This window comes from Cynocephalus volans, chromosome 11 (genome assembly GCF_027409185.1).
Source record: "Cynocephalus volans isolate mCynVol1 chromosome 11, mCynVol1.pri, whole genome shotgun sequence".
NCBI classification, from domain to species: Eukaryota; Metazoa; Chordata; class Mammalia; order Dermoptera; family Cynocephalidae; genus Cynocephalus; species Cynocephalus volans.
Window position 1 is genome coordinate 11,555,924 of NC_084470.1, and position 15,662 is coordinate 11,571,585.

The following is a 15,662-nucleotide window of genomic DNA, read 5'->3' on the forward strand; positions in this document are numbered from 1 at the left end:
GGGGAGGTGAGGGCTGGGCTGGCCCTGCTTCCAACGTGCCCATCCTTTGGTTGTCCCCACATGGCTTAGTCTTCAACTTACTGAAAATTAACGTGAAGGAGTTAGATCAGATACTACCTGAAGTCCCTTCTAGCTCTAACATTCTATGATGTTCTTTGTTGGTTTCAGCAAAGTCATGAGGAAGCTGAACATGTAGGAAGCATAAAAAGTGCTGTCAATCAAAACCTTACTAGGACCATGTTCACAGGGAGGGCAGGAGCGAGAGGATAGAATGAATACTGGATGGGTCTGTAACATGACCACTCTTTCAATGAATGGGGACGATCTTTTTTTGGTTAGGGTTAGGCTTTACCTTGTGTCGTTTCTGGGAGTTAACTTGATTATCAATTGCCCAGTGAAAGAACCAACGAATTACTGCTGTCAGGATCTGCATGCAGAATGACAAGCTTGCGATATCCTGGGGCACGTAACCACAGTGTATGGTGTGAGGTTACGTGAGGTCTTAGCAAGCAAAAGCTAGGTTTAGCTGCATCCCTCTGGGCAAAGGCCAGTGAGCTGTGAACGTAGTTTGTGTAGCATCTATATCCCAGATTCGCTTTGGGACCAACAGGTAACACGAGTGCATCTGTCTGCAGTTTTATGAGCAGATTTTATTGGCCACCAAAATAGCCTAGTGACACCAGGCTGAGTTTTGTGGTAAAGTTTTTGTGAACTTAATGATTTTATTGTAGGGAAAAAAAATGACAAAAATCTTTTGTATTAGGTAGGTGAGCATAATAATCTTTTCCAAGAGAGCATCCACGCAATTGTGTGAAAGATGAAAGTTTGTAATTATGTACAGTTGCAGGAACGGCAGCAGCATTCTCAGACCGACTCAGACTAATCTGGTTTAAGCTCCAAATATGACCTACATTAAAAGTGGCAGAATCTGATGGAGCATAGTGAGAAATTTTCTCACTTGTTCTAAATCCTGGAAACTTTACAATCCAGCCTGACACAAAGGAGGGATATTTCTGACCATATCTTGGAGAAATTAAATGCAGTGTTTATGTAGGGCTAACAAATAAACAAAGATCTGTGCTCCCTCTGCTGGCTCTCTATAGCAAAACTGAAGTAGAAAAGAACCAGAAATAGTGTTGGCATCTTCAGCAAATGCAAGTCAATTCGAGGATATTGAGAAGAACCAGTCATTTAACCTGCGTTTAGACATTCTTTGGGAAAAAATCCATTTTTATCAATTTCTGACCAAGGTACTTGGAAATTCTTAAAATTAGATATTAAATTAGACATACCTATAGTCCTGACTACCAAATTGCTAGCTGCGACTGTAACAGTGATTTTGGGATTCGTTTATCAACAGACACAAGTGGACTCCTCCAAGACACAATCTTTAAAACAGTTATGAAAAAAAAATCTCAAGTCCAGGCTAAAGTTTCTCTTCTCTCCTTTTGTTCTATAAGAGCAGCTTCCAAAAAGTAAAGATTTACACTATTTATATCCTTTCCGATAATGTCAAACATTAGACTTGATTTTCCAAATCATTAGCATGCAGAAGAATGACCTCATGGTGAACAGATGCACTTGGCTGTGAGCTGCAGTGATTACATCAGTCCCTCCCAGCAGTCGAGGGTGCCCATTTCAGTTAACCCTTTAAAGGCATCTCTGCTGGCCCCTTCCTTGGTAACATGACTGAAAACACAAACTTAGTTCCCCTCCCCAATATGTGGGTGTGTTAAATGCATATATATGCATAAAACATATTTATGTTAATTGCAACCAATATTCTAACACTGGCTACCTTTTAGATTATTTATTGCTGGTCAATAAAAGAAGGAATCAATAAAGAAAGGCAAATTATAGGACTAGGTAAAAAAGTAGTTCAAAAGTATCTATTACATACCAGGTGTTATCAGTACACGTAATGGACAGAATAGATACAAGGTAGCTGTGTTTTCTGATTAGGAAAAGAGGTTTTTATAAAAAACCCCCCACAAAACTCTTAGAAAAAAATTGAGCACTCATGTATTAGCCCCCACATGCCCACCCATGCATCTTGAAGAGAGGTACGTTCACTTGGCCAACGCGCCTCCCCAGGGCTCCTTGGGAGGATGAACAACAGCACTGAGCAGGGACAGTCTGAGGTTTTTTCCAACAGTGGCACCTTTGGGCATAGGCCATTCCCACCTTGTGCATCTCTTACGCTTCCCTGAGACTTAAAGGCTGATATTGGGCCTTTCCTGTAGAAGTGGGGGCTGCATGCTGCTTTCTGGCTTGCTGTTGCAAATACAGTGTGGAGAAAATGTTTTGTTCAGGGAATAAATACAGTGTTCAGGTGACTCTCCCTCTTCATTAGCTATAAAGCCTCTTGTTGTGAGGATACAAAGAAAACCTAGGAGCCCCTAATTCCTCAGACTGTGCATATGCATGTGAGCAGGAGCCCAAGGCCCTGCTTTGATGACACTGACGGCCAGAGATGGTCTGATTGGGTCCTCAGCGCACTGTGGGAGCTTAAGCCGCTCAGGGTCAATTTTTCCACTTGGCTCGTTGCTTGGAAGAGCAGACTTCACCTCAATATCTTAGTTTAAGCTGGCTCATCTGGGTTTGACTGTACTTGTCTCAAGAAAAGAAAACACACTGTGAACAAATGAAAAACGTTTTCATCTGTAAAAGTAGTAACAGGGACAGGGATTCCTCATAAGCAAAACCAGTATGTAAATGAGAAGAGGATGTGGTTCTGAAAATGTGCATGCATCTGGTGCTAAAATGTTCCACCCGCATGGTACTGCCCTAAATTGCAGTTCAAATCAGGTTTATTTCTAGTTCTTTTCTAATCATTGTTATGGACAGATATGCCGAGATTTAAACTCACACTCAAGGATAGATAGGTGTGATATGTGTATAAAAAATTATCAGTCAACACTGAATACCCTAAAACATGAACATTATGTAATGTAATACTGATGTTAATAATCTGAAAAGAGGAAGGGTCAACATTTGCCTTGATATCCTGTGTTTGGTTTCATGCTCCTTTTATAAAAGTTCCAATGCCCATCCTTACATACTTTCAGAATATTCATCTTTTTAATTAACTTTTGAAAATATGACATTTTCTAAGAAGCCTATTAAAAATCCTGAGGTAGAGGCCTTGAAAACTCAAATTGCTCCTAAAGTCTCACCAAAGATGTTATCTATGCACTGACTCATTTGAACTGGCTTAAATAATTATAAACGTTTGGAAAAGATCTAATTAATTTATATAGAGGCTAAAATATACATAGAAATAAAGTCCATCATTATTCGTTTCAATTACATCTTAATGAATAGCCTTAAGAATGTAACAGTTGAGTTAAGGAATGGAGTTAAGGAATGTAAACATCGAGTTATTATTTTACCTTTTTCTTTTAATTTTAAGAAATAAAAAGCTTTCTCAAGAACTAAAAAAAAACCTGCACTGAAAAATCATGCTCCCATATCTCACGGGGATGGGGAAAAGCTAAATGAGATCTTTAAAAAATTTGCTTTGCTACAGATAGATCCTTCATGTTCTTTCACCAAAAAAAAATAGAAACGATTTCAAACCTCTAGCCAGACTGGGGTATGAAATCTTCATTTCCCTTGAAATGGATTTCTTTTTTCCTTAGATAGAATGTTGGCAGAGTGTATAAAAGAATTCAATTCACAGCTGTTCTACTTTTTTAATGTAAGAAACATTAATCAAAGCTTTAAGTTATAAGCTTTTCTCATGTTGTTTAGTATTCCAGTTCAACAAAGATCAATAGAGGCCATCCCTGTGTTTCTTGACGCCTCCCCAGGAAGCAGAGGCGTGATTATGTAAATCGCGGGCTCCTCACCTCTGCCAGCTTGCTTATCTCCCAAGCCTTCTGCCTGCTGCTCCTGGCTCCCTGTGCAAGTGCATGCCTCTCCCTCTTATCTCCCAACAAAGCTCCAAGAGGCAGGGATTGAAGCCAGCTATGTCAAACAATGATGCATGGCTGATTTTATTTGTAAGTGATTTATTTCACTGAATTTAATTTTTTTCACTTTGTGTGTAAGATATTCGTTAACAAGTCAGAATAAGAGAAGTAAGGCAGTGTTCAGAGACAATTGACACAGGTTAGAAATCTATTAAACACTCTAACAGTTGTTTTTAAACCAGTGGAAGATGAAGGAAGCCCCTCATTGAGAATTTCAACATGCGTTGACTAAATATCCCATTTACTCTCTAAAAGGCAATTAATCTGTAATTACATGCAGAAATTTACAAGTAACAATTCTATTCTTTGAAAAAAACCCACAGTAATCATATAACCAGTTTAAGTGGCAGTATACATTTTTTTCAAATTGTAAATATAAAAAGAGTAAAACCCTAAAAATAAGGAAATTCATGGAAATGTTTGCAATTTTCCACTGGACTAATATGAAAATGATCGTAAGCCAGTTTCTAAACGGGTTCAACACCAGGTGCTGCTCTGGTCGGCAGCTTGTCCACATGACACAGACCACTCCAGAGAGGCTCGGGCATGCTGCACTGCTGTAATGACAGACCTGGGGACACTGTCCTTCCATGTCTCCTGCATTAATCCCTGACCCTAGTATCTCAGCAGCATAATCCCCATTTAGCATTAGCAGCAACGACTTCGACTGTGAGGAACTCTTTTTTGATAAGTAAGCACTGATTCGGGCATCGCTTTTAAAAAACATATTCCCAGCTCAGCAAGAAACCCACACTCCTGAATGAACTGGAGCACATTACTGAGAAAAAGTTCATTAACCTTGCTAGATTCGGAGGTTAACAGGATAGCTGAAGAAAGGAACTGAGTGAACAGCTCAGATACAAAACAAATTAAAGTGAACGTCATCATTCCTTTTGATATTCATTAGTTGATTCAGAGGGAGAATGCTCTTCTTAAATTTGCAAGCATTTATCTGTGAAAAACAGGTGTACATCTGCAGCTTGAATGCGTCTTAAGCTCATGAGAGAAGAATAATGTAGACACTCACCCGTTCCGCTGAGGGAGTAGCTGGGAGAGGGAGAAAAGACTTGGGCTGCGAAATCCTCAAATGTCATTACTTCGCGGTGGTTCTGAATTATTGCTTCAAGATATTGAGCTCGCTCTTCGTAGCTGCAGTAATTGGTTAAGGAAACGAATGCACGTGCAACATGGCAAGCAAAACAGTGACACAGCTCATTTTCTTTTAAATACCTCATGCAACTTTTACATTTGTGTGTATGAAAGGCACCTTGCAAGTTCTTTTGCATCTTGTCAGAAAATTAGACATTAGTCATAATTAATAATACAACTCTGATTTTGAGACCTAAGTTTCTCTTAGACTTCAACTGCATTCAACACTAGTATCACTAGTAAATAGGTAAACCAAGAGTTATAGAATAACATGATAAGATCATCAAAGTTGATTTAAACAAACAAATGAAAACAAGAGATACTGACTGCAGCAGCATTTCTTTCCACCGATGACTGTGGGACAACACTGGACCTCCACTTCCTATTTCAGAGGATAAGCCATTCTTCTCAGCCTACCGACACAATGAATTGATACTTCAAGCAAGAACCGGTGATATGATGGTGCGCACACTTTTTATAAATAAGAAAATGCAGATTACCGGGGAAAGAGAAGGCCAGGAAGGTATACTCTGAAGGGGCATCAGAGTCTCTAACCAAAGAAAGCTATGAGCATTAGAAAATAAAAACTAATATATGAGAGAATCTAGCAAAGAGTGCACAATGCAATAAAAAAAAGAGACTATTGCCTTTTAATTAAAACTGCAGTCTGGAACACACAGCATTCAAATGTGTAATCAAAAACCAGTCACCAATAAAACTTACAAGCGTAACACGCTGAAGCAACTTTCCAGCTGTCTTAATAGGACCCCTGCGTGTGGCAGCCTTTCACAGGGCAGAAAGCAAATCTTCCCCTTTTGTGTGTGGCTTCTGTTTCCTTGGAAGGTGAATCATGCACTTCCAATAACAGGATAACGTCAGAACAATCCGACAATGGCTGGAGGCACCGCATGTACGACTTTATGAATTAATAGGTGGGAAGTCAGCATGACGTCTCATTTTCCCCTTCTTCATTATCAATGCAAAAGTTAACAGACATGTTTCAGTCATTTTGAAAACCATGCCAATTCTCCAGAAACACAGGGAGTGAGCATCACCATCGCTTTATTATTTGCAGCTCCAGAAGAGGAAAAGTAATTCTAGCATTTCTCACTGCATTTTAAAACTATCTTTTTCAAAATGGCCTCTTTAAGTTGGTGACAATTATGCCCTTCCAATTAGCTTTCAATAGAGCATGTGTTTTAAAATAGGCGAGTACTTTTGTATTCTCTTTTGGCAAAGGAGGCACATCAATTTCTAAATGCATGCTCTTTCTCTCCCTATTCCTTTAGTTATATTCGGAGGATGATTTTCACATCAGAATGAGACCAGAGGTATTCTAGGGTTGTGCTGTCTAATATGGTAGCCGCCAGTCACATTGGGCCATATAATCTAAGTTTAAATTTTAATGAATTAAAACGAAAAAAATTCAGTTCCACAGCCCCACTTGCTATGTTTCGAGCACTCGGTAGACACATGTGGTTACTGTGCTGGCCAGCGCAGATATAGGACAGGCCCAGCAGTAGAGCCCTACCAGACAGCCATGTGCCAGAATTTCTCTTTAAGCTTGCTCTATGCAACTTTAAACACAGAAAATGAGCCTGAGGATTTTAAAAGTTGCCCCTCTGCTGATTTCTGATCTTTTCTCTAGACAGTCGCAATAGCCCGAGGCCTGGGCAGGCTGAGCCTGAGCTGGCTTCTCAACTGCGGGCTGAACTCCTGGTGACTCGTCTTAATGAACAGGCTGCCAAACTTCCTCCACGAGAAGCGCCTGCTCAGGCCCAATTCTAGAGGGACCCACTAATGCCATTCACGTCTCATTATGAACACGCTTATTCTGCACAGCACTTGGCTGTCGCCACGGCTTGGCCCTCCGTGCATGGGCCCAGCAAGCCGCTGGTCCGGGGAACAGCAGGACGTTAGGCCTGAGTGGCCGTCTGGCGAAGAGGCACTCTGACACTAAGCTGGCACGTGCTGGCCCAGCAGGGGCTGAGTGAGGCGTGACAAATTACTCAAAGAGCTGAGCTAAACTTACAGCTGACAACCACCTGAGCCTTCGGACCGCTGTCAACGCTCAATTCATGGCTCCCCCTTTCAGTCCACAGTCTGCTTGTGCGCCTGAGTTAGAGCAGGCATATCTCTCTAAAGACCTGTCATGCTCTGCATACTATCATCCTGCTGTTTCCTGAAAGTCCCCACTGTGTCCAACACATCTACATACAGTGCTCAGGACAATGGTGAACAAAATAGAAATGCGTGTGCATTTTGCTAAATACTCTACGGAAGACACATATCTGGAAAGCGGCTGCTATGTTAATCAAGCTCACAATCGAACCTGCAAAGGGATGCTGTGCATAACACCATATAAATTGACCCCAGACAGCAGCCCATCATCCTCATCCTGGATGACACTATCCAAGGTCATAGGTTGTCCTTGTCAATGCTTAGACATCTGGGTTCCTAAGAGAAAATACAGTACCACATTTATAGGGGGTAAGAGTCAAGTTTTGAGATTCTCTGATTCAATGAATATTTATGGTCTAACTCCTAAATCAAGGCACTGTGGGAGATAGGGAGAACCAAAAGGTGCTTCCAGAACTGGATACTAAGGGAGGAAGTGTTTACTTCATAGATGGTTGCCAATCTTATCATTCATGCCCCCAACTGCCACATGTAGCACACACTCCCCCACCCCCTAACTGGAGTGTTAACAGTGCTAAACTGGGTGTTGTCATTTAGCCAAACATCCATTAGGGACTGGGGTGAGACCAGGAGATCGTCAAATGCATTTTCACTCGTGGCCCAAGCCAGGGCATGTAAACACCACGACAGAGAGAAAACAAATATCACTCTAACTCTGGCAGGGTTTAGCCTAGAAGCTCACAGGCGCCAAAAATAATTTCTTTTAGTAGCCTTAAAAAACATAGCTCTGGGATTGTAACTGAATTTATTAGCAGAACTACTAGCATCGGCAATTTGGAGCAGTAGCACCTGACATCTTCTTACCTAACATCCTCAGGGCTTCAGTGCTGGTTGCTTTCTATAAAAAAGAGCATTTATAGTTTAGACATCAAAGTGCTTGTAAGGTTTTCCTCACATGGAAGACATGTTAAAATGTGACCTGAATGCTGAAATAATGTGCATCGGTGGATGGTCAGAGACCTTTGACTATAAGCTGGCTAAGCTTTGGCTAACAAGGCACCTGGTCACAAATCCAATGTCCATTCCAATACTAGACATTGCTTTTAAGAAATCCACTAACAATCGTGAAACTTTTAATTCTGTTCTGAATTACTATCTCATTAAAAACCAAAGTAAACTACTTTATTAAAGAGCAATTTTCCCCTTGATGACTCAATTCAGAGAATATTAAGAAACCCATCTTGGTTCCTGGATATTTCTGAGTTTCTTTAGTGACCCACTCTGTCTACATTTTCATGTAAGAATTTTACCAATTAGTAATATTCCTCTACCTGACTAAAGAGGATGTACGTCTTTACTGGTTACATTTTATCAAAAACTTCCCAGATAACTTTCTGAGACCCTCAAGACACACTGTACTGACTATGCTGGGTTGTAAGGGCCTAAGAATCCAAATCTGCCCCCACCCCAACTTTATTCTGATTATATTTGTTTTTGAGAAGTGACAGCAGTGGCATGACAGTTAGAAAGGAGCTTGCTTTCTGGTGGAAGACATGCATAGGTTTAAATTCCAGCCCTTTTCCCCACCAGATGGGAGACCTAGGGCAAGCTGATCCAATCCCCAGCTTCAGTTGTCTTACGTGTAAAATGGGGACACTGACATCTGCTCTTGGGGTTGCACGGAGGATTAAATAGAATCACACCCAGGTTCCAGCATGCAAGAGATGCACAATAAATCTGGATTGCCTACTCCCCTCCCCCTTTAATGCGGGCTTACAGGGTTTGTCTTCCAGAAAGAACTTAATGGATAAGTGAGAGGAAACCTCTCTGTGTCAGGCTTTATGGTAAGCACACCTCCTTTGGCCTAGACCCTCCTGAGCTGGGCAAGTCCTGTGTTCTCCATTTTACTGATCAGGAAAGTAAGCTCAAATAGTTTAGGTGATTTTCTAGAGTCACAGTTACTCAGTGGTGAAACTGAGACTAGAACCCAGGTTCTCTAACCTCTACTGCTTTCCGCTAAAATGTTGAATTCTAGAATACATGGGACTGAGTGCAAGATCTCGTGCAAGGTTGGGAACTAAACTCCAAATTAGGATAAATCACCTGACTTAAATATACGTAGGCTATGAAAGTCAAGCTGTAACTTAAGCTTGAGTACATATGCACCTATACCCAGAGACCATGCTGACTTCATAAAATACAGAAAACAACAATTACTCCATTTTAATTTCTTTTTGCTTATTAAGGCTGTGTGTTTGTTGACTGTCCTTTGGCAATTTTAACTTTGGTGAATAAATCTTTCACCAAAGAAAAAAGAGAACTGCTTGGAAGAGGCTGTATGGCAGACTGTGTTTTTTTCAACCCTTGAAACCTGTCTTGCCTGGACCTTCTCTAAATTGCCTAAGAGCAGACACGACACTGAGACAGGCAAAGCAGCTCAGAGGAAGGCTGCCCCCTGATGTCAATGTGTGCGTTCCATGCCAGTTCATGCACCTACCCCTGGTTTTCTTTCTTAACTTGTGCAGCCCCTTATTACTGACACAAGCAAGCCCAGGAGTGGCCGTTCTCCTGATTCTGCAGACTCTAACACCCATAGCAGTGATTTGTGAAGGAGAAGCCTTGTTTCAGAACCATCTGGGCAACTTCAGTCAACCACTTGCCCCTCTGAAAAGTTCTGGCATCCCAAAGTTTCACTGTCAGAGTTTGTTCCATGCCTTGAGTATATTAGGGTGTAGGAAAGGTTGAGAATCTCTGGCTAGCACATATGACTATCTCATCTTAAACCTCCTTTTATTAGCTTTCTGTGGCTTCTATAAATGACCACAAGCTGGGTGGCTTAAAACAACAGAAATTTACTCTCTCACTAGTTCTAAGAGGCTCAAAGTCCAAAATCAAGGTGTCTGCAGAGCTGTGCTCCCTCCAGAGGCTCTAGGGGACATTCTGTTCTGCTTGTTTCAGTTCCAGGTGGCTGTCTGCATTCCTGGGCTTGTGGATGCACTACTTCAATCTCTGCCTCCATGGTTACACTGCCACCTCCTCTTCTCAGTGTCTTTCTCTCTGTGTGTCTTGTAAGGACACTTGTCATTAGATTTGGGGCCTACCTGGATAACCTAGGATGATCTCCTTATCTCAAGATTCCTAACTTACTTATATTTACAAAGGGCCTTTATCCAAATAAGTTAACACTCTCAAGTTCCTGGTTTAGAACATGGACATATCTTTTTTGGGGCCACCATTTAGCTTACTATACTCCTTGAGGACACTGTATGAATCAGGTTTATCCTTATGTCACTCATACTACCTAGATTATATCTACACAATATTTATTGCATGTATAATGAACACCTAGGATTTACGTCCCTTGCTTTCGGTTATGATAGTGCTATATATATTCTAGACAAAGGCAACTTGTAAGAAGAGGTTAGAGAGTTTTCAGTTTGAAGTAAACTTCTCCATAGATTAAAAAAAAAAAAAAAAAGGAAGTGATATAAAACATTTAGAAGAATGTATGGGGCAAACTCTTTATGACCTTGGGGTGTGGAAAGATTTATTAAACAAGAAACCAGAAAACACGAACTAAAGAGGGAAGACTGGTACATCTGAATACATTCAAATTAAGAGCTGCTGTTCACCATGATAAAGAAAGTAAAGACATGGGCACAAAGTGGGAGAGGGCATCTGCAACACACAGCTGACAAAGGTGTCCAGAATATATTTTTAAAAAACCCTACAAACTCGTAAGAAAAAAGACAAATGACCTATAGAAAAATGGGCAAAATACATAAGCATTTCCAGAAGATAAACCATAAGTGGCCATTAAAATGCTTAATATCATTAATAATGAAGAGATTATTAGAACCACAATAAGATATCATTTTATATATACCAGATCAGCAAAACATAAAACATGTAATAATGCCAAGTGTCAGAGAGGATGTGGGGCACAGGAACTCTCAGAGCCTGCTGGTGGGAGGCAATTGGCCCAACTTCCCAGGAAGACAATTTGACGTCATTCTCTAGGCAAGGGCAGGTGTGCGTGCTCCATGGGCTGGCAATTCCACTCTTCGTATGTGAACCCTTGCACATGTGTGCTTGCTCAAGAATGTTTATAACATTCTGTAGACAGCAGCAAAAATAAAAAAACAGAAAGAAGCCTTTTTTAACTTCCACTGATAAATGCAGTCACGCAGTGGAATACTATACAGTAGTGAAAGTAAATAAACTGCAGACGTGTATTAATGTGGATGAAAAAACAATGTTCAGGGAAAAAAGCAAGTCCCTGAAGAATACGTTCAGTGAAATTCTATTTATATAAAATTTAAAAATGAGAAAAATGAAACATATTGCTTAGAGCTACACACATATGCAGAAAAACAATAAAGAGCAAGGGAATGTTAACCAGGGATTATCTCCAGGGTATGGGAGGGTACAAATGGGGGGTCAGTCCAGGGACATGTTTCAGTATCCTTCAGAACTTATGTAAGCTTACATAAAGAAGGCTTATTTTCTAGTATGTATAAAATATTTCATAATAAAAATAAGCAATCTGGTGAGAGTGGAACACAGCACTAATCAAATGGGTCTTTCCTCACTCGCTGGAAGGACAGAATGGGGTTCTGTAAGCCAAAGATTGATACAAAAGGTACATGTTTGGTTGTTAAGAGATTGTGATGATAAAATTCCATTTGATTTAGACACAGAGAAAGCAGAAAAGAGACAGTGCTATTTTTAGGGCCTTAGTTCCAGAAATAGAACAGAATGTCAGAGCTCAAAATTTTCAGAAAGTCATGGGCAACTCTGACAGATGGGATTTAAAGAGCTCAAGTCAAACATGGACACAAGTGCCACCCGTGGAGTTGGGGGCACTGCTCCAGAAAAATGTTTTTCTACAAAACTTCTTTTATTAGAATTACCACGCACTAAGAATGACACCATGGGCTGAATCTGAGAATGGTCAAAATGCTACATCTACACACAGGCCTATGGGTATGATTTCTATACATTATCCTAGTCTGCTCAGAAAACTCGATCTCAAGTGACTTTGCCATGTTCAAAAAGCAAATCCACCTTCATTCAAGTGCTCATCCATTCAAGAAATATGTATTGAGCGCCCATCTGTGCTAGGTGACAGTCATGTAGCCAGGGAACAAGACAGATGCCGCCCCGCCCTGGCAAGCCTGCATGCTATGGGGAGGCAGACAGAAGACTTTTTAAAAGACATGTTCACAGAATAAGGCAAACTGTCATTACACTGGAGCTAGGAAGGAAAAGGGGACAACGAGGCCAGGGAAGTCTCTGAGGAGGTGCGGTGACGGAGCTAACCAAGTGTTGGGGAAGGACGGGTGAGCAGTGCTAAGAGCATTTCAGGCACAGAGAATGGCATGAGCTGCAAGGAGTCTGGCGTGTTTCAGGAGATGAAAGGAGGCTGCAGCCACGGGGTGCGACGGGCGGCAGGAGCGCAGTTGAAGGACTGGCTGGACTGGGCCACGGGAAGACCCAATGGTTTGAGGAAGGAAGCAACGTGACCTCACTTAGGTTTTCAGACTGCCCTTGGGAGATGTGCTCTACTCAGAGTCTAGAGTGTCCTCAAGTTCTGAAGAGGGCAGTGCTGACCAGCATCCACTATTATTTGCATATACCCAGAAGTGGACAACGTATATATTTTGGGCATGTGGAAAAGGTAAGAAGGTTACTTGCAGATGTGAAATAACCAGAACCTCTGAGAATGGCCTTGAGCATAATCATGAAGAACTGTGATGTGCCAGAGCCAGGGAGGAGTTGGGCGATGCACCCTGACATGGGGGGAAGAGGACACAGAGCACAGGCAGGGCAGAAGCTTCCCCAGGGGTGGGGAGTGGGGCGCAGAGGAGAAGGCATCACGGACAAGCAGGGGGTCACAGCACTCCCCCGAGGATGGATACCAGGCTCATAGAAACCTGGCAAAACAGATTACTTAAGACAGCTGTGGACTGAGGAACGCTACCCTGAATCAAATGCATAAAACATATCCACAGATATATATATTTTAAACCTAGTAAAAAGATAGCTAACAGTGGCAGAGTCTGAGCTCAGAGAAAAAATGGCTAAGAATATTTTACAGAACTAGGAAATTAATTAGCTGATTCCATCTGTTACTTCCCACTACCGGTAGCTTTTGGAATAGAGGATGCAGGAGAAAATAGCACATTTTCATTTTTTGGGTGGTGTTTTGAACAGTGATCAAAGGATAAAGTCTTAAAATGCCTTTTGGTCTTAAGAGCACAAGCACTCAAAGGGAAAAAAATTGGACTTCATCAAAATAAAAAACTTTTCTTCTTCAAAGAACTCTACCAAGAAGGTAAAGAGGCAACACATAGAATAAGAGAAAATATACACAAATCATCTGATAAGGGTTGTATCAGTCTGTTTTGTGTTGCTTATAACAAAATATGTGGAACTGGGTAATTTATAAAGAAAACGAAATTTATTGCTTACAGTTTCTGAGTTTGGGAAGTCCAAAGTCCATCTGGTGGTGGTGACACTGACCCAGGGGTCTCACACTACAAGATGGTAGAAGCAGAGAGAGCAGAGAGAGAGAAAGGCAGACTCTCCTTTTCTTTAAAAACCCTCAGAACCACACCCCTAACCACCATTTTTAATCCATTCACTACTGTATGATCCTACAATCCAGTCACCTCTTCATGGTTCCACCTTTCAATTACCATAATAGGATTTCTCACCCTTTTAACAGTCATAGTGTGGGGCTAAGTTTGTAATACAGAAAACTAGGGGGACACAATTCAAGCTTCAGGAAGTTTGCGGGCGACATAATTCATCCCACTACAAGGGTCTTATATCCTGAATGTAGAGAGAACTCTCACAGCTCACACTCAACAATAAAAAGACAACCCAATTAAAAAACTGGCAAAGGATTTGAATAGACTTTTATCCAAAGAAGATATACAAATGGCCAATAAACACATTAAAAGATGCTCAACGTCGTTAGTCACTGGGGAAATGGAAATCAAGACTACAATGAGATACTACTTCATACCTGCCAGGATGGCTATAAGCGAAGAGATGAGGACAAATGATAACGAATATTGGGGTGAGGATGTGCAGAAAGCGGAACCCTCATACCTTGCTGGAAGGAATGCACAATGGTGCAGCCACTGTGGAAAGCACTTTGGTAGTTCCTCAGAAAGTTAGCAAATGGCCCAGCAATTCTGCTAGGTGTGTCCCCAAGTAACTGAAAATAGATGCTCACACAAAAACTTACACACAAATGTTCACAGCAGCATTATTTGTAATAGCCAAAAAGTAGAAACCACCCAGATGTCCACAAACTGATGAATGGATAAACAATATGAGGTATATCTGTACACTGGAACATTATTCAGACATAAAAAGGAATGAAGTATTGATACTGCTACGGATGAACTGTGAAAACATTGTGCTAAGTGAAAGAAGCCAGATACAAAAGACCACATATTGTGTGACTCCATTTACATAGATGTCCAGAACAAGCAAGTTCATAGAGATGGAAAGGAAATCAGTGGTTGCCAAGGGCTGGAGGGGGAAGAGAATGTGCAGTGACTGCTCGTGGGTATGGGGTTTTTTTGGGGGGTGATAAAAATGTTCTAAAACTGGATGGTGGTTATGACTGCACATCCCTGTGAATATACTAAAAGCCATTGTATTATACGATTTAAAACAGAAAGTTTTACGGTATGTGAGTTACATCTCAGTTTAAAAAGAGGCCTCCCAAATGCTTATTGGTATGCAGGCACACTATGTATTGTGGGGAAGGCCTTCTATTAAGAAGGTCTTCACTGACCACAGAACAAATGGAAAGGTGGCCTGGCAGAGCGAAAGCCTTCCAGGCACGCACTGTTGCTGAATCATTCATTCATGGACGACACCCAAAGAGGAGCAGACCATGTGTCAGCGACCATTCTCACAGCTGGAGGGATAAAGAAGAAAAAGAGTCCTGTTCCTTACAGGATTCACGACTTGCCTGGAAAGACAAACTCAAACCCATTACACACAAGTGACAGGTACTGAGCTGAGTGGCCAACGTGCTCCAGAAAGCCAGGGGCGGCGGATTCACCGGATTCACTGTGGTGGAGCCTGATCTTGGTGGGACTGTGAGGGGCCTGCCACAGTGGAAGTAACACCGTTCTGCAGCCACTGGGAACCACTGAGGGTTTCCAGACATATAAACAGCAAGATCTGAGCTACAGTTGAGAGAGAATGGAAAGGCCTAGAAGGCAGAGAGACCAGTGGAAGAGAAACTGGTGGGAAAGGGAGAGGTGACACAGGCTCGGGAAAGCATGTGGAGGGTAGGAAGAAGGGTGGGGCGGATGACAGACCCAGCTGGGCTTGGGGTGCTCCCCAGTGGGGAGAGAGAGAGAGAAGGCA

The 15,662-nt window shown here is 41.6% G+C and overlaps 1 protein-coding gene across 4 annotated transcripts in view; it reads right to left on the bottom strand.

The window, feature by feature from the left end:
- Positions 1 to 15,662, bottom strand: part of RALGAPA2 (Ral GTPase activating protein catalytic subunit alpha 2) — a 318,832-nt gene that overhangs the window by 13,168 nt on the left and 290,002 nt on the right. For all 4 annotated transcript variants that reach the window (XM_063113596.1, XM_063113597.1, XM_063113595.1 and 1 more), the window contains one exon: positions 5,002 to 5,123. In XM_063113596.1, the coding sequence (XP_062969666.1) occupies positions 5,002 to 5,123 (122 nt within the window). The remainder of the gene's footprint in view (positions 1 to 5,001; positions 5,124 to 15,662) is intronic.